This window comes from Pseudophryne corroboree, chromosome 12 (assembly GCF_028390025.1).
Source record: "Pseudophryne corroboree isolate aPseCor3 chromosome 12, aPseCor3.hap2, whole genome shotgun sequence".
NCBI classification, from domain to species: Eukaryota; Metazoa; Chordata; class Amphibia; order Anura; family Myobatrachidae; genus Pseudophryne; species Pseudophryne corroboree.
Genome location: NC_086455.1, coordinates 172,851,541 through 172,870,759, shown reverse-complemented (window position 1 = coordinate 172,870,759; position 19,219 = coordinate 172,851,541). Strand labels below are relative to the sequence as shown.

At 48.2% G+C, this 19,219-nt stretch overlaps 1 protein-coding gene and 1 non-coding gene across 3 annotated transcripts in view; both read right to left on the bottom strand.

Annotated features, from left to right (window-relative positions):
* Window positions 1-19,219, bottom strand: part of PPP4R3A (protein phosphatase 4 regulatory subunit 3A) — a 116,596-nt gene that overhangs the window by 5,809 nt on the left and 91,568 nt on the right. For both annotated transcript variants that reach the window (XM_063948582.1, XM_063948583.1), the window contains one exon: window positions 1,288-1,478. In XM_063948582.1, coding sequence (XP_063804652.1) covers window positions 1,288-1,478 — 191 coding nt within the window. The remainder of the gene's footprint in view (window positions 1-1,287; window positions 1,479-19,219) is intronic.
* On the bottom strand, window positions 16,699-16,817 carry LOC134981396 (5S ribosomal RNA). Its single transcript, XR_010190589.1, has one exon. It is a non-coding gene; the product is annotated as a 5S ribosomal RNA (ribosomal RNA).

The window sequence follows — 19,219 nt, the reverse complement described above, 5'->3', positions numbered from 1 at the left end:
TCACCTACCCCTGTTCTATAGCTCTGTGGAATCTATGGGTACTATTGGCATCCTGAGTTTTTCTTTTTCCCCTATTACCGTATGCTCATTAAAATGTCTTAAATACATAAATAGCAATCTTAAGAAGTTTTTAAATAACAAAAAATTTGTAAAACCACTTTTGGCTACATCCGTGGTTCTCAATCCCAGTCCTTAAATCCCGCTAGCAGGCCACGTTCTGTGGATGTCTGTACACGCACAGGTGAGTTACCCTATGTTGCTGGGTCAGTAATTACCCCACAGGCAGACATCCCCAGACCACCACCTGTTAGCGCTGCTTGTGAATACAGGATGAGAAATCCTGGACTAGGTCTTAGAATATGCTGATGTATGGGAATTGGAGACTTAGGGGGTCTATTTACTAAGCCTTCGATGGAGATAAAGTACCAGCCAATCGGCTCCTGACTGCCATGCCACAGGCTGTGCTTGAAAAATGACAGTTAGGATCTGATTGGCTGGTACTTTATCTCCAGCGACTTTATCTCCATAAGGCTTAGTAAATAGACCCCTTTATTTCCAATGGACACAGTGCAAATGACTCGATCGGCAGCAAATTACCTCCTGGTTTGAGAACTTTTAGGGGGTTATTCAGAGATGAACGCAGATCGCTGCATATGCACAGGGCAAGGCCGGCTTCCGCTGCATCTGAAATCTCATTGCGAACGCATCGGATCGAAGGTTGGCCCCTGGCTGCGCTGGCCATTTTTTTTTTAATCGGAACAGCTGCTTGTGACGTCACAAAACGGTCTCGGCCCGGTTCACCCCACCCATCAATACCGCGTCGCCGCCCCAAAAACACCCGCCGCTGTCAATCATATTGCGGTCGCAGCGGCCACCGGCAAACTGCGCTGTGCTGAATGGCCCCCTTTGTCTATTGCTTCTCACATACGGCTGATTGGGCAATACTGGGATGTAGAAGCTTCCTGTGTGTGTGTAGACAGAGTAGTGCAATATTCAGAGGAGAGCGCAGGCAGAGCGCCGTGACATCACAGCTGAGGCGTCTGCAGATAGTAACGGCTACTCACGTAAGGGGAGGGCTAGGGGCGGTGTGACCCACTCAGGATGCGCACTCACACCAGCTGCGGACCGGCCGCCTAGAGAACAGGGTAAATGTGTAGGACAGGTGCGCCTTTATTTCTGCATGAACTGCGGTTTGTGCGATTATTCTGGAGAGCACGAATTTTAAAACCGATTTCTAAAAATGGAGAAAGTTGTGGCTTTTGGGAATAGAGTTACACAGATACCTACATTTCTTCCGCTCCATGAACTTGCTGATAGGATCCATCAGATCATCGTTGCTCTTTATTTTGTCAGACGGAAGCACCAGGGGATCTCCGTCCTCAACGTCGTCCTCGTCTGTGTTAAACCACATTTCCTCCTCGTCCTCTATGGAGCGGGCGTCTCGCCTGTAGCGGTGATTGCGGAGGATGGATCGCATGCTGTGGACAGAGCAACAAGTCAGTGAGAATAGTCTACATGATGGGACCAAGAATGGGAGGGAAGTAACATGAAGAATGACCGTGCCCCGATGCAGGAGTCAGCTTCGTATACAGGGCCTAATTCAGACCTGATTGCAGCAGCAAATTTGTTAGCTGATGGGCAAAACCATGTGCACTGCAGGTGGGGCAGATGTAACATGTGCAGAGAGAGTTAGATTGGGGGGGGGGGGGGGGGGTTTCAATCTGAAATCTAAATTGCAGTGTAAAAATAAAGCAGCCAGTATTTACCCTGCACAGAAACAATATAACCCACCCAAATCTAACTCTCTCTGCACATGTTACATCTGCCACGCCTGCAGTGTACATGGTTTTGCCCATTAGCTAACAAATTTGCTGCTGCGATTAGGTCTGAATGGACATAATAATTAGGATACATGTGTCGTATAGAAACGTTGCGGAATTCTCTGTTGGGATTTGGGTATTCTCCCCCGAACTAATAGGTTTTTTTGTATGTATTTTATAGCGGGGATCACTGGGGCTCACTGAAACCTTGGGATATAAAGAGTTACCGGGTGTTTGGGCACACATTTCTGCACAATATCCCTAGCATGTCGGGAAGCCTGTTATCTATCTCGCCAAGCTCCACAAGACATAACCGAGAGGAACAAGAGAGGAAAAACGGCACACTTCTACACCATCAACTTGTAACAGGAGGAAAACATTCAGTGTAAAACGGGCGAGTGCCCAAATTAATACAGAGAAAAGGGGTTTATCATTGAGTACGAGTTACAGAATCTTCCATACATAACATGTGGACGTACAAACTCGGACAAGACACGCCACAATCAGTCTCAGGAACATGTCATCACCAAATAAGGCTGCCACCTTACTGACCGAGTGCAGGCCAGCACAGAGAGATCACCCGTTCTATGTATCCAGCATCCAACAAATGAAGCAATTTCTCCTCTTATGGAGACCGACACGGCCTAAATTTGGGATGGCAAAATCTTGATTTAAGTGGCAAATGGGTGCCAATATAGGCTAAAGTGCATGAGTGTGGGTGGGGAAGGGGTGCACTCTGTTTGAGGAAGACATCTCTCCTTATAAAAATGAGACATGGAGACCTGCAAGACAGAGCCCACGACGGAGGTGCTTTATGTAAAACAGCGACAGCCAAAAGAAAAGTTGCTTTTTGAGTAACGGATTTTAGTTTCACTGGATCCAAACGTTCTCAAGAAAAATGTTGTAAAGTCACTCAAAACCCGAGGGGCGATTGGAGGACTGCATGGGGTTGGACATTACAGTATTTTCCACCTTCAAAAATGCCTGCGCTTCCGGCAAAAGTGTCAGCGTCTTCTGATAGCAAACTGAGCTAAGATAAAAGCTTTTAAGAACGGGCTCGTCCTGCTGCAAAAAAGAAAACGAGCCAATTACAAGGCGGTACTACACATTGTCTTCTCACACCAGGAGATACATATCTTCCACACCCTACGTAGAGTCTTCACCAAAACTGGCTTCCTATTCCTGAGCAATGTCCAGACACTATTAGAAAAGACTAATGACCTCAACAGTTACGTCGTTGATGTAAGAAGTTATAGATGAGCCAGTGCCGGACTCAGTAGATTCTGCCTCAGGGGAAGAGGACACAACAGGCGTGTTACTATCTTAGTAGCTGCACATAATCGCTCAGTGGATTTTTATGGACAACTTTCCCCAGTATAGAGGATAATAGGATTTTGGTACTTACCAAGTAAATCCTTTTCTTTGAATCCATAGGGGGCACTGGAGTACTCTTGGGATATGGACGGGCTTCCGTAGGAACAGCACTGAATATTTAAATTTAGAACACTCCACCCCTCCATATCCCAGAGTACCTCAGTGTACTACCTCAGTGTTTTTTACTGAGCCGAACAGGAACTATAGAGAGGTTGACAATGGAGAATTCCTATAACATAACGGACAACAACAAAGTTGACACATAACGTTACTGACAACTAAACAGTTGACACCATAACCGATAGACCTTTATAATTTGAACCAATCGGTGAAAATGTGTTACCATAAGCTCCTCTGAGCTTAATACAACCCAGGTAAAACTGCTCTGGGTGGGCGTCCAGTGCCCCCTATGGATTCAAAGAAAAGGATTTACCTGGTAAGTACCAAAATCCTATTTTCTTTATCATCCACTAGGGGTCACTGGAGTACTCTTGGGACGTACCAAAGCTTCCCCCGTGGGCGGGAGAGCTGTTTGGCACCTGTAACACTAGGCGGCCAAAGCTAGATGCTGATGCCGCAAACGTATCAAACTTGTAAAAGCGCACAAACGTGTGCACTGAAGACCATGTAGCCACACGGCAAAGCTGCGTCGTAGAAGCTCCTCGACCAGCTGCCCATGAAGTTCCCACAGAACGTGTGGAATGAGCGGTTACTGATGTAGGTGGTTGTAACCTAGCATGAAGGTAAGCCTGACGTACGGTTAGTTTTATCCATCTGGATAAGGTTTGTTTAGACGCTGGCCAACCCATCTTGGCAGCATCATAGAGAACAAACAACGTATCCGTCTTACGAACTGAAGACGTTCGGGATACATAAACGCGTAATGCGCGTACCACATGCAGAGTTCCAGAATGTGCTGTCAACACAGGAACTACTATTGGTTGATTGATGTGAAAAGATGACACTACCTTTGGTGAAGTTCCGCTCTGTCATCATGAAACACCAAATACGGTGACTTGCATGACAAGGCACCCAAATCCGAAACACGCCTTGCCGAAGCTAAGGCTAGAAGAAAAATTGTTTTCCAAGTGAGAAACTTTATATCCACTTGCTGTAAGGGTTCAAAATATGAAGACTGTAAGAACTCTAAAACCAGATTCAAGTCCCATGGCGCTGTAGGTGGAATGAATGGAGGCTGTACTCTGAGGACACCTTGGAGAAAAGTGCGTATAGACGGCAATAGAGCCAATCGTCTTTGAAAGTAAATTGACAAAGCAGATACCTGCACCTTTAGTGTAGATAAACGCAGTCCTCCATCTAACCCTGTTTGTAGAAATAACAAAAGGCGGGATAACTTGAAAGATGATGTCGGAAACTTCCGAGCTTCACACCAACCTATATAGGTACGCCATATTCTGTAATAATGAGCTGCCGTAACCGGCTTCCTAGCTCGTAACATGGTTGGTATAACCGAATCTGGAAAGCCCTCTCTTCTTAAGAGGGCGGTCTCAACAGCCACCCCGTCAAACGCAGCCGCGCTAAATCGGGGTAAAGGAACGGACCCTGTTGTAACAGGTCTGGACGCAGTGGGAGCGGCCAAGGATCATCTGCGAGTAGTCCTCGGAGATCCGAGAACCAAGCTCTCTGAGGCCAATGAGGCGCCACTAGTATGACTGTGACAGACTCTCTTTTGATCCGTTTTAGCACCAGAGGGAGCAACGGAAACGGTGGAAACAGATACACAAGACTGTACGGCCACGCGATTGTGAGAGCATCCACCGCCACTGCCTTTGGAACTCTTGTTCTGGACACATACTGGAACGTTTGGTGATTGTGTCGAGACGCCATCAGGTCCACCTGAGGATAACCCCATCGCTGAACCAACATGTGAAACACTTCTGGATTTAATGCCCATTCGCCTGGATGAAAATCCCGACGACTGAGATAATCCGCTTCCCAGTTGTCCACTCCCGGAATGAACACTGCCGACAATATCACCTGGTGGCATTCCGCCCAATTGAGGATACGAGCTACTTCCCGCATTGCCATGCGGCTTCTCGTTCCTCCTTGTTTGTTGATGTATGCGACCGCCGTCGCATTGTCTGACTGCACTTGGACAGGCTGAGAGCGAAGCATGTGCACTGCTTGTCGTAGCGCATTGTAAATTGCGCGGAGTTCTAGGACATTTATAGACAGCAATTTCTCGTGATCCGCCCAGAGACCCTGGAGCTGACAATTTTGAATTACCGCTCCCCAATCTCTGAGACTGGCGTCCGTAGTTAGAATTATCCAATTCCAGCCTCCGAACCGTCTTCCTGCGGTTAAATTGTGTTCCTTGAGCCACCAGTGAAGAGATACTCTTGCTCTTGGCGACAACCTCACCCTGTGGTGAATCTGCAGATGCGAGCCCGACCACTGGGCGAGCACATTCAGTTGAAATGGACGCGAGTGAAATCTTCCGAACTGAAGCGCTTCGAAAGCTGCTACCATTGTGCCTAAGAGGCGAATGCACAAGTGTACCGACACTGTGCGTGGCTTGAGCACTAATTGTACTAGATGGCGTAGAATTTGTACTTTCTGCTGTGGTAGGTAAATTCTTTGATTGACCGTATCGAGAATCATACCTAGGAATTGAAGGCGTTGAGACGGAATTAGATGTGATTTCTTGAAGTTGACAATCCAACCGTGGTGAACCAGTACATCGTATGTTAGCAGCGCATGTTGGAGAAGTATCTGTTGAGACGGAGCTTTGATGAGCAGATCGTCTATTGTCACTCCCAGGGATATGAGATGAGCTATCATCACAGACATCACTTTGGTGAATACCCGTGGCGCTGATGACAGGCCAAACGGTAGAGCCTGAAACTGGTAATGGTTCTGGCGTATTGCAAACCGTAAGAATTTCTGATGAGGCTGCCAAATTGGAATGTGTAAGTACGCATCCTTGAGATCTAGCGCAATCATAAATTCCTTTGGCTCTAAACCCGCAATCACTGAACGCAGAGACTCCATTTTGAATCTGTAGTAAGTTACGTACTGATTGAGACCCTTTAAGTTCAATATTGGTCTGACTGAGCCATCCGGCTTCGGTACCACAAACAGACTTGAATAATAACCCTGACCCTGTTGGTGTACAGGGACCGGAATCAAAACTGCCGAATCCAGTAGGGACTGAATGGCAATTTGCAGAACCGTCCTCTTGTCGTCCGACAGAGGCAATCCTGTCTTGAAAAACCGCAGAGGCGGAAGACAGTCGAACTCTATTTTGTAACCTTTTAACACTAAATTGCGGATCCACCCATCCGCGGATGTGTGGAACCACGCCAAATGGAACTTCTGAAGGCGTGCTCCCACAATCGGAGAACCGAGATGGGCTGGTAGCCCGTCATGCCACTGGCTTGTCGGTAACCTTAGCGTCCTGGCGAGTTGTGTTGGTTTGTTGGAAACCACGTCCGCGACCACGTCTAGCAGGCGTGGCTGTTCCTCTGCCACGTCCTCGAAAGGGCTGAGGTCTAAAGGATTTGAACGAAGGTCCAGCGTACCTTCTTCTTGATACCGGTGGAGGGAATGGTAAGAAAACAGACTTACCTCCCGTAGCCTCAGCAATCCATGCGTCCAATTCAGGACCAAACAACTTCTTGCCATCGTAAGGCAACGCCTCTATACCTCGTTTGACCTCTGCCTCCGCATGATAAGCACGCAGCCAGAGTGCTCTTCGTGCCGTAACTAGCGAAGATGAAATACGAGAAGTGAGCTGACAGACGTCAGTAGACGCTGTACAGAGATACTCTACAGCCTCAATCATTTGATTTACAAGAATTATCAGGTTTTCGTCATGTAAAGCAGATTTGAGTTCTGTAAGCCATATTATGAGTGCCTTAGTGACCCAAATGCCAACCAATCCAGGTCTCAGCATCACACCTGCTGCTACATACATGGATTTTAGCATAGTTTCTATCTTGCGATCTGACGGGTCTTTAAGCGTAGTAGCTGCTGGCACTGGTATGGTTAATTTCTTGGTAAGCTTTGACACTGAAGAATCAACTATTGGTGGATTCTCCCATGTACATGTTACCGAGTCTGGAAACGGGTAACTAGACTTAAATCTGCGAGGTATAGAAAACCGTTTATCTGGATTCTGTCGTGTTTCTACTAACATCTGATTAAGGGATTCCGACACAGGAAAACTTATTGGAGTTTTTGGTCGTTTAGTAAATACGACCTGATCATTTGTGAGAGGCTCCTCAGTTTCAGTAAACTTCAGAGACTGACGTACCGCTCTGATGAGATCATCAATGCCGGAACTGTTAAAATCCTCGCCATCTGACTCCACTTCGCCCTCCTCACCCTCATCTTGTTCCGTGAGGTCTGGCATGGAATCGTCAGAATGCAACATAGCAGACACTGGAAAATCATAAGACATATGAAATTTATCCCGTTTACCCAAAATGGATTTGGACCTTACGCAAGGCTGAGACGCCTCCGGTAGTTCTGGCGGTCTCACCCTAGACTCAGATCTTGCCGTTTCCCGCTCCTGATGAGCGGCGGTTAATTCTGATTGTAACCTATCTATTACATTTACTAACATACCCCACGGAGGGTCCGGTGAGGACATTGGTTGTAAAACTGGAGCAGAAATGGTATTCTGAACCGAATTCACAAAACATACTGTACATGTGGTAGATCCATCCGGTAACACACTGTTACAGACTTTGCAATTATGCTTTTTAGTTTTTGCTGGTGCCTTACTCATTATGGCGACAGACAATACAATACACAAAAAACAGACACTTGCACGACTCAGTAAAAATAAGAATTTACTTACCGATAATTCTATTTCTCGGAGTCCGTAGTGGATGCTGGGGTTCCTGAAAGGACCATGGGGAATAGCGGCTCCGCAGGAGACAGGGCACAAAAAGTAAAGCTTTAGGATCAGGTGGTGTGCACTGGCTCCTCCCCCTATGACCCTCCTCCAAGCCTCAGTTAGGATACTGTGCCCGGACGAGCGTACACAATAAGGAAGGATTTATGAATCCCGGGTAAGACTCATACCAGCCACACCAATCACACTGTACAACCTGTGATCTGAACCCAGTTAACAGTATGATAACAGCGGAGCCTCTGAAAGATGGCTCACAACAATAATAACCCGATTTTTGTAACTATGTACAAGTATTGCAGATAATCCGCACTTGGGATGGGCGCCCAGCATCCACTACGGACTCCGAGAAATAGAATTATCGGTAAGTAAATTCTTATTTTCTCTATCGTCCTAGTGGATGCTGGGGTTCCTGAAAGGACCATGGGGATTATACCAAAGCTCCCAAAACGGGCGGGAGAGTGCGGATGACTCTGCAGCACCGAATGAGAGAACTCCAGGTCCTCCTTAGCCAGGTTATCAATTTTGTAGGATTTTACAAACGTGTTTGCCCCTGACTAAATAGCCGCTCGGCAAAGTTATAAAGCCGAGACCCCTCGGGCAGCCGCCCAAGATGAGCCCACCTTCCTTGTGGAATGGGCATTTACATATTTTGGCTGTGGCAGGCCTGCCACAGAATGTGCAAGCTGAATTGTATTACACATCCAACTAGCAAAAGTCTGCTTAGAAGCAAGAGCACCCAGTTTGTTGGGTGCATACAGGATAACAGCAAGTCAGTTTTCCTGACTCCAGCCGTCCTGGAACCTATATTTTCAGGGCCCTGACCACATCTAGCAACTTGGAGTCCTCCAAGTCCCTAGTAGGCGCAAGACACCACAATAAGCTGGTTCAGGTGAAACACTGACACCACCTTAGGGAGAGAACTGGGGACGAGTCCGCAGCTCTGCCCTGTCCGAATGGACAAACAGATATGGGCTTTTTTGAGAAAAAAACCACCAATTTGACACTCGCCTGGTCCAGGCCAGGTCCAAGAGCATGTTCACTTTTCATGTGAGATGCTTCAAATCCACAGATTTGACTGGTTTTAAACCAATGTGTTTTGAGGAATCCCAGAACTACGTTGAGATCCCACAGTGCCACTGGAGGCACAAAAGGGGGTTGTATATGCAATACTCCCTTGACAAACTTCTGGACTTCAGGAACTGAAGCCAATTCTTTCTGGAATAAAAATCGACAGGGCCGAAATTTGAACCTTAATGGACCCCAATTTGAGGCCCATAGACACTCCTGTTTGCAGGAAATGCAGGAATCGACCGAGTTGAAATTTCTTCGTGGGGCCTTCCTGGCCTCACACCACGCAACATATTTTCGCCACATGTGGTGATAATGTTGTGCGGTCACCTCCTTTCTGGCTTTGACCAGGGTAGGAATGACCTCTTCCTGAATGCCTTTTCCCTTAGGATCCGGCGTTCCACCGCCATGCCGTCAAACGCAGCTGCGGTAAGTCTTGGAACAGACATGGTACTTGCTGAAACAAGTCCCTTCTTAGCGGCAGAGGCCATAAGTCCTCTGTGAGCATCTCTTGAAGTTCCGGGTACCAAGTCCTTCTTGGCCAATCCGGAGCCATGAGTATAGTTCTTACTCCTCTACGTCTTATAATTCTCAGTACCTTAGGTATGAAAAGCAGAGGATGGAACACATACACCGACTGGTACACCCACGGTGTTACCAGAACGTCCACAGCTATTGCCTGAGGGTCTCTTAACCTGGCGCAATACCTGTCCCGTTTTTTGTTCAGACGGGACGCCATCATGTCCACCTTTGGTAATTCCCAACGGTTTACAATCATGTGGAAAACTTCCCCATGAAGTTCCCACTCTGCCGGGTGGAGGTCGTGCCTACTGAGGAAGTCTGCTTCCCAGTTTCCATTCCCGGAATGAAACACTGCTGACAGTGCTATCACATGATTTTCCGCCCAGCGAAAAGTCCTTGCAGTTTTTGCCACTGCCCTCCTGCTTCTTGTGCCGCCCTGTCTATTTACGTGGGCGACTGCCGTGATGTTTTATCCCACTGGATCAATACCGGCTGACCTTGAAGCAGAGGTCTTGCTAAGCTTAGAGCATTATAAATTTACCCTTAGCTATATTTATGTGGAGAAAAGTCTCCAGACTTGATCACACTCCCTGGAAATTTTTTCCTTGTGTGACTGCTCCCCAGCCTCTCGGGCTGGCCTCCGTGGTCACCAACATCCAAAACTGAATGCCGAATCTGCGGCCCTCTAGAAGATGAGCACTCTGTAACCACCACAGGAGAGACACCCTTGTCCTTGGATATAGGGTTATCCGCTGATGCATCTGAAGATGCGATCCGGACCATTTGTCCAGCAGATCCCACTGAAAAGTTCTTGCATGAAATCTGCCGACTGGAATTGCTTCGAAGGAAGTCACCATTTTTTTACCATGGCCCTTGTGCAATGATGCACTGATTTTAGGAGGTTCCTGACTAGCTCGGATAACTCCCTGGCTTTCTCTTCCGGGAGAAACACCTTTTTCTGGACTGTGTCCAGAATCATCCCTAAGCACAGGAGACTTGTTGTCGGGATCAGCTGCGATTTTGGAATATTTAGAATCCACCCCTGCTGTTGTAACAGTATCCGAGATAGTGCTACTCCGACCTCCAACTGTTCCCTGGACTTTGCCCTTATCAGGAGATCGTCCAAGTAAGGGATAATTAAGACGCCTTTTCTTCGAAGAAGAACCATCATTTCGGCCATTACCTTGGTAAAGACCCGGGGTGCCGTGGACAATCCAAACGGCAGCGTCTGAAACTGATAGTGACAGTTCTGTACCACGAACCTGAGGTACCCTTAGTGATAAGGGCAAATTTGGGACATGGAGGTAAGCATCCCTGATGTCTCGGGACACCAGATAGTCCCCTTCTTCCCGGTTCGTTATCACTGCTCTGAGTGACTCCATCTTGATTTGAACCTTTGTAAGTGTTCAAATTTTTTTAGATTTAGAATAGGTCTCACCTAGCCTTCTGGCTTCAGTACCACAATATAGTGTGGAATAATACCCCTTTTCTTGTTGTAGGAGGGGTAATTTAATTATCACCTGCTGGGAATACAGCTCGTGAATTGTTTCCCATACTGCCTCCTTGTCGGAGGGAGACCTTGGTAAAGCAGACTTCAGGAGCCTGCGCAGGGGAAACGTCTCGACATTCCAATCTGTACCCCTGGGATACTACTTGTAGGATCCAGGGGTCCTGTACGGTCTCAGCGTCATGCTGAGAGCTTGTCAGAAGCGGTGGAACGCTTCTGTTCCTGGGAATGGGCTGCCTGCTGCAGTCTTCTTCCCTTTCCTCTATCCCTGGGCAGATATGACTCTTATAGGGACGAAAGGACTGAAGCTGAAAAGACGGTGTCTTTTTCTGCAGAGATGTGACTTAGGGTAAAAACGGTGGATTTTCCAGCAGTTGCCGTGGCCACCAGGTCCGATGGACCGACCCCAAATAACTCCTCTTCCTTTATACGGCAATACACCTTTGTGCCGTTTGGAATCTGCATCACCTGACCACTGTCGTGTCCATAAACATCTTCTGGCAGATATGGACATCGCACTTACTCTTGATGCCAGAGTGCAAATATCCCTCTGTGCATCTCGCATATATAGAAATGCATCCTTTAAATGCTCTATAGTCAATAAAATACTGTCCCTGTCAAGGGTATCAATATTTTTAGTCAGGGAATCCGACCAAGCCACCCCAGCTCTGCACATCCAGGCTGAGGCGATCGCTGGTCGCAGTATAACACCAGTATGTGTATATATACTTTTTATGATATTTTCCAGCCTCCTGTCAGCTGGCTCCTTGAGGACGGCCCTATCTATAGACGGTACCGCCACTTGTTCTGATAAGCGTGTGAGCGCCTTATCCACCCTAAGGGGTGTTTCCCAACGCGCCCTAACTTCTGGCGGGAAAGGGTATACCGCCCATATTTTCTATCGGGGGGAACCCACGCATCATCACACACTTCATTTAATTTATCTGATTCAGGAAAAACTACGGTAGTTTTTTCACATCCCACATAATACCCTCTTTTGTGGTACTTGTAGTATCAGAAATATGTAACACCTCCTTCATTGCCCTTAACGTGTGGCCCTAATAAGGAATACGTTTGTTTATTCACCGTCGACACTGGATTCAGTGTCCCTGTCTGTGTCTGTGTCGACCGACTAAAGTAAACGGGCGTTTTAAAACCCCTGACGGTGTTTTTGAGACGTCTGGACCGGTACTAATTGTTTGTCGGCCGTCTCATGTCGTCAACCGACCTTGCCGCGTGTTGACATTATCACGTAATTCCCTAAATAAGCCATCCATTCCGGTGTCGACTCCCTAGAGAGTGACATCACCATTACAGGCAATTGCTCCGCCTCCTCACCAACATCGTCCTCATACATGTCGACACACACGTACCGACACACAGCACACACACAGGGAATGCTCTGATAGAGGACAGGACCTACTAGCCCTTTGGAGAGACAGAGGGAGAGTTTGCCAGCACACACCAAAAACGCTATAATTATATCAGGATTTTGGTACTTACCGATAAATCCCTTTCTCCGATTCCACAGGGGCCACTGGAGTGTAGTTACAATGGGGAGATAGTAGGTGGTATTGGTAGCTGGCACTTTAAAAATTCTCACACTGTGGCTAGCTCCTCCCCTACTATCTCCCCTCCAAGCCAGTCTACGTTAAACTGTGCCCGAGGAGAGCTGTAATAAACAAACCGTAAGGTAGAGGAGGTTAACGACGCCCTGTAAACCAGGCGAACACAAACTAAACCTGGAACAGAACCTGACAAAAAACCAGGCTAGCCTGAACCCAACAAGCAGTCATATGGTGATCTGCAATCGTTAATCAAACAAAAATCAGGAGAAACAGCGCTGGGCGGGCGTCCAGTGGCCCCTGTGGAATCGGAGAAAGGGATTTATCGGTAAGTACCAAAATCCTGATTTCTCCTTCATCCACTAGGGGCCACTGGAGTGTAGTTACAATGGGGACGTCCCAGAGCTCCCAAAAAACGGGTGGGAAAGCGCTGAGAGTCCTGTAAAAACTGCTCGGCCAAACAGTGATGCAGAGGCCGTAAAAGTGTCAAACTTGTAGAATTTGACAAAACGAATGTCGGTTTGACCAAGTAGCCGCCCGACAAAATATTCATGGAGACCCCGCGGGCGGCTGCCCACGAAGGTCTTACAATGCGCGTAAAGCGCGCTGAATTGGAAAACGGAGGTTCCCTAGTAACCGCCAAGAAGACTGTCTGATGATCAGATGTATCCAACTGTCCAGCATATGCTGGGGCCCCGGCTATTTAGTACGGGAGCATCGTCCAGAGCAAAGAAGAAAAAACACTTCATCGAATAGCCTGAGACCTCTGTAGAGAGAGTTGACGAGCCCTGACAACATTCAGAGAGGATTGAAAACCACTAGTGTCAGATTTATATGAAAAATGGACCTCCCCTCTGGAAGAAACGACCGCTGAGGCCGAAGCCGAGCCCGGGGAGTTGCCAATAGAGTACTCCCTGAACAAGAGGCCGAACTTACGGCCGCTAGGCTAATCTCATTTGGAAGAAAAGCGAAAAAGGCAGAGACCTAAAATTCCGGTCAGTGTGGTTTGAAGCGCAGCGGAGCAAAAAACCTCCCAGAGAAACCAAAGATGAATGGTAACTGGAAGAAGGGGGAAAAACCCCCTTTTATCTTCATTATGTTCCATAAAGTTTTCCCAAAGTGGCAAAAGCGAGAAGAGGTAATAGACTTCTGAAATCGGAGCCCAGTAGGCCTAACCGAACTAGGGAACTCCTCCCTTCTGAGGTCTCGTGAACAGTCACACGGGTAACCGAAACCAGTGTAAAATTGAACAAGGAGAAAAAAAAAAGGAGCCTGTTGAAGTAGACAGTCCCGTCGAGGTAGGAGCCAAGGCTCCTCTACTGACAACAGGCGTATCTGTATCTTCAAGTCATGCGTGGCCCAACCAGCGCCACCGAGAGGACTAGCACGCATAATCCCCTCCTGTGTTACTGAACATGAAGTAGAAATAGAAAAGGAGGCAGGATAGAATAACCAGAAAACTCCCCGGAGCCCTGAGGGCCTCCACGGCTACTGCCGTCCGAGAGTAATAAAGGGTTAAAGAGTCAGTCAGAACGCCCTGAGGTCGATCCGAAATCTCCGCCCACAGCGGACCAGCTGACAAAACTCCGGGGCATGTTCCCTCACCCAGGAGTCTGACCTGGTGGCTTGATCTGGAAACAAGATTGTTGTCCCACGTTCCGAGAGGAATGGAGGCGACCACTCATTACGTCGCAACTTGACTGAAGAAATAGAGTCTCTGGTGCCGAGGAATGAAAAAAACCTCTGACGGACCGTGTTGAGAAACGTCTATGCGGAGCATAAATTGGATCTGTGTCGAATCAGAAGCTCGTGGATCCTCCGGATATTCAGAAGCCACCTAATGTACAGAGTGGGATAGTAGCAGTAAATTGTCCCATTAGGGAACCAACGTCACCCACTGCCCTTGAAAAAGAGTTATTCTGTTATCTTCCTAAACTCTGTGGGAGCGGAAGAGAGAAGAGTAAAGGACTTACAGTGAAAATGAGAATCCTGTTAAGGGGGAATCTGAGAAAAGCCTGTCCAACGGAAATCAGTAAACAGGCATCTCTGAAGACAAGGGACACGTAAAACTCCCTTTCTTGTTTAAACTAGCAATCACAGACTAAAAGGATTGTAAGGCCAGAATAGGCCTGTCCGAGCCACTTGGCTTCGGAACGTGAAAAGAAAACAAAGGCCTGAGAACTGTCCTAATTCAAATGATATGTGTAAAACAGGGATCAACACCCTTTGCGGTTAGAAACCTATGGAGCGCAGCCTGCAGTATGACTCTCTTGTCATCGTAAATCAGCCGACCCATGCCGAGGGACTCCTGAGACGGTTGTAACCGCCCAAGCCTTCTCCCATCGACCTGCGCCTACCCTGGGACCCTGCAGGTGTAATGGGTGTATAGGATGACATAAAATCAGACTGGACTGAGGATGTTGAACCTCTGCTTCAGCCTTTTTACCCTGAGAACCCCTGGCGACGAAGATATCACCCGTGTGGAGTCAAAAACCTGAAAGGGCACGAAAAAATCTAAAGGGAAGACCAGTAAAGGTCTGTCTTGGAGCTGGGGCAGTAGTAGGAGAAATCAAAGTGGACCTACCTCCATTGGTTCAAGAAATCCTGCAGAAAGTTCCTTCCCCAGAACCATCTGCCCCGTAGGATTTCATGTTTACTTGTCACTGTCGCAGCCCCAGAGGTCGTCGGGTTAAGACAGCCCAAGCGAAGATGCAGGGTCCGAGTCTGTAGACATGGAGACCTCCAAGGAACATAAAGCAGAATCGTGATTCTGACCTGTATCAAAGTATCAATTGATCCTGATGCGAAGCATCCTGTAACCTAGAGGACAATTGTTCCCCAACCTACCTGCTCCGGATACGGTAGAACCATGCTGCCGCATATGTCGATGGATCCCTGAGCAAGGTTGCCTCAGGAAAACGGCGGCTTGATGGACCGGCGATACACCGAGGTGTATACCTTAGAGAGGTTCTGATACCATCTCCTGCCATCTGCGGGGAAAAGATAGGAAAACAAACCTTGTTTGATACCTGATATTGTGTATTCGGGTGTCTGTCGGCCGCCTACCGGAGCCTGCCCAGCTCATCCGAAACTGAACCAGTCGCTGTCATTTTCGTCAATGGCGTGGAACCCTGATGGACTTGACGTGTCCTCCTCCTTTACCTGCAGTATCAGATGAACTGCTGTATTATGTACCTGTATATTCTGAGACACTGGTTCAGATCCACAGAAAACAGACATCAGTAATGCATGGAATGTTAGCAAAGTTTATTTTTGGAAAGGTGTGTTTGGTCCCGCTGTGATTTGATCCTGTGACCTTGGAAACCAAAGTCCAAGGGCTTACCTGATGAGCTATTGTCTGGATAATAGTGACATTACCTGCATCATTGATCAAACAGGGGTGTGCAGGTGCGTGGAGGGCGAAGCAGATGGCTCCGCCGCATACCTCACACCTCAGAGGGAATTCTTCGACTATCCCAGGAGAGACAAACGAAAGGAGAAAAGGTGGGTTAAATAAACAGAGCCCTACGTAAGGTCTGCACTATAATGTGTAGTGACCGATACGATTAAAATAAACTTTCTGGAGCAGCGGAGACCTGAACCAGCAACGCTGTGCTGTGGGACAGGAGTCTTAGCCCTAGGCTATAGGAGTTCTCCTTAAAGTTTTGTTTGGATTCAAACCCCTGTTCAGATACCCGCTACTAGCGTACTGAGCCGCAGCGCTATTTGTCTGATGCCTTACACGCATTCCACAATTACAAATAGCATTAGTAACTAGTGACAAGAAGGAATAATAAAGGGAAGGCAACACCCCGCCCTGTATTTAGTGTACCGCTAATTAAGGTGCACCAGATGTTTCTCTGAGGTTCCGCTGGCTTTTCAAAATGGTGACCAGCCTGTGAGAAAGATGGGGGAAAATGTTATGTGCAAGATGTTGTTATTAGAAAACATTGCGGAAGTAGCCTACAGCACCTGGTGTTCCCAGGCGGTCTCCCATCCAAGTACTAACCGGGCCTGACCCTGCTTAGTGTCCGAGATCAGACGAGATCGGGCGTGTTCAGGGTGGTGTGGCCGTAGGCTTTTATCCCCTATATCTGGTATTTTATGGATTTATCTATATACATACCTACACGCACCTAAATATATATATCTATATATATACATGCACAAACATAACTATATATGTATATATACACACACACCGTAGGTAAATAAATACTGCACAGTAGATCCTTTTAATTATTATTGAGCTGAGTCCCAGCTACTGTAATAGAGCAGGTTCCCTGATTTGCAAGTAGGAAAATGCTGGGTAGAGGACTCTACTGCAGGAGGAATGTATCTATATTTCAGCAGCCTGAAGTATCGAAAAGTTACAAATCCCAGAGCTGTTGCCTAGCGATGGGGAGACCTGGGAGCCCACTGAGTAAAGCGGGTTAACTGTTAATATACCTGGGACTTTATTTGTATTTGTCTCTGAGTATGCAAGATTAGCCCACTGGGCTATAGGAGACACTGCAAATATGAAGCCAGGTCTGTGCAGGGAGGAAATGGCCGCCAGAGTGAAACTCCTCTGGGCTATGCGATAAAATCTATATAGTGGATAACTGGATTAGTGCTGAGCCACTCTGACTATATCACATTCTCCCCAGCACCATGTGCATTAAACTCACATAAATGCCTATTACACTATAACAGTGGCCGGGGAGCGGAGAATGCTGAGCCCGCTGTACAGAGCAGGAGTTAGCTCCGCCCCCCGGCTATGGCGCCTTATTGCAAAACTAAGCGGGAAGCGAGCTGTACCCTCCGCTGGGCCTGCGAGTCACCGCCGGGGAGCGCTGAGCCCGCTATACAGCGCTAGTAGAGCCCTGTATCTGCTAGCCGCCGCCGGGGAGTGTTGCGCTGAACAGAGCGCGAGTCGCCGCCTGGGAGCAGGGAGCGCTGAGCTCGCTCTACAGAGCGGGACTTAGCTCCGCCCCCTCCGTACAAGGCGCCAAATTTAAACATTGCTTTGCGCTCGAGCGGGATCCCTGTGCCGGCTCTGTGAGTCGCGCTGAGTGGGGATCTGTGCGGGGGGTGCGGGGAGCTGGGGGAGCAGAGGGTTATCAGAATGACACACACCCGTTTTTCAGTCAGGGTTGTATAAACACATACTCAGCCTCCCCCAATCATCCTGTCTGTTTCTCCATGAGGAGGACAGGTAAGGATACAATAAAGTACATTACAGCCCCAGAGAGCCCTTCTGGAGTGGGTTGTACAACAATAAACAGATTGCTCTAAAAACATACATAGCCACCACAAATAAAGTATACTTCACTCACCACTGTGTTCTTGGTGGATCGGCCCCGACACACGCCGCACGCAGCGGCGTCCAGCCGGAATCTTCTGTGGTGGGGTGGTCCCGACACAAGCCGCACGCAGCGGTGTCCGACCATTTTTGATACTCACCGCTGCCATGCTGCCGGAATCTTCTGCTGGATGGAGTGGCCGCGACACGCGCCGCACGCAGCGGTGTCCGCCAACTCAGGAGAGCTCAGTGTCTCCCTCAGCCGGGGCCCATCCCTAGCCGCACGCAGCTGCGATGGGACCCCGCCGGCAGCTCCCACGGTGCAGACTGGCAGTGGCAGAGCTGCCAGTCTGTGAGTGTGTGTAAGAAAAATAAAATAATAAAGAAAAAAGAAGAAAATTCTTCAGCTAAACCCAAGTGAACCAGCTACCTCGGGCACTTAACTAAGACTGGCTTGGAGGGGAGATAGTAGGGGAGGAGCTAGCCACAGTGTGAGAATTTTTAAAGTGCCAGCTACCAATACCACCTACTATCTCCCCATTGTAACTACACTCCAGTGGCCCCTAGTGGATGAAGGAGAAATAGGGACAACCTTATATAAGTGTTTTCCCTTATAGCATCTTTTTTATATATTTCTAACGCCAAATTAGTGCCCCCCCTCTCTGTTTTAACCCTGTTTCTGTAGTGTAGTGCAGGGGAGAGCCTGGGAGCCTTCCCTCCAGCCTTTCTGTGAGGGAAAATGGCGCTGTGTGCTGAGGAGATAGGCCCCGCCCCTTTTTCGGCGGCCTCGTCTCCCGCTCTTAACGGATTCTGGCAGGGGTTAAATATCTCCATATAGCCCCCGGAGGCTATATGTGAGGTATTTTTAGCCAAAAATAGGTTTTCATTGCCTCCCAGGGCGCCCCCCTTCCAGCGCCCTGCACCCTCAGTGACTGCCGTGTGAAGTGTGCTGAGAGGAAATGGCGCACAGCTGCAGTGCTGTGCGCTACCTTAAGAAGACTGAGGAGTCTTCATGCCGCCGATTCTGGACCTTCTTCTTGTTTCAGCATCTGCAAGGGGGCCGGCGGCGAGGCTCCGGTGACCATCCAGGCTGTACCTGTGATCGTCCCTCTGGAGCTAATGTCCAGTAGCCAAAGAAGCCAATCCATCCTGCACGCAGGTGAGTTCACTTCTTCTCCCCTAAGTCCCTCGTTGCAG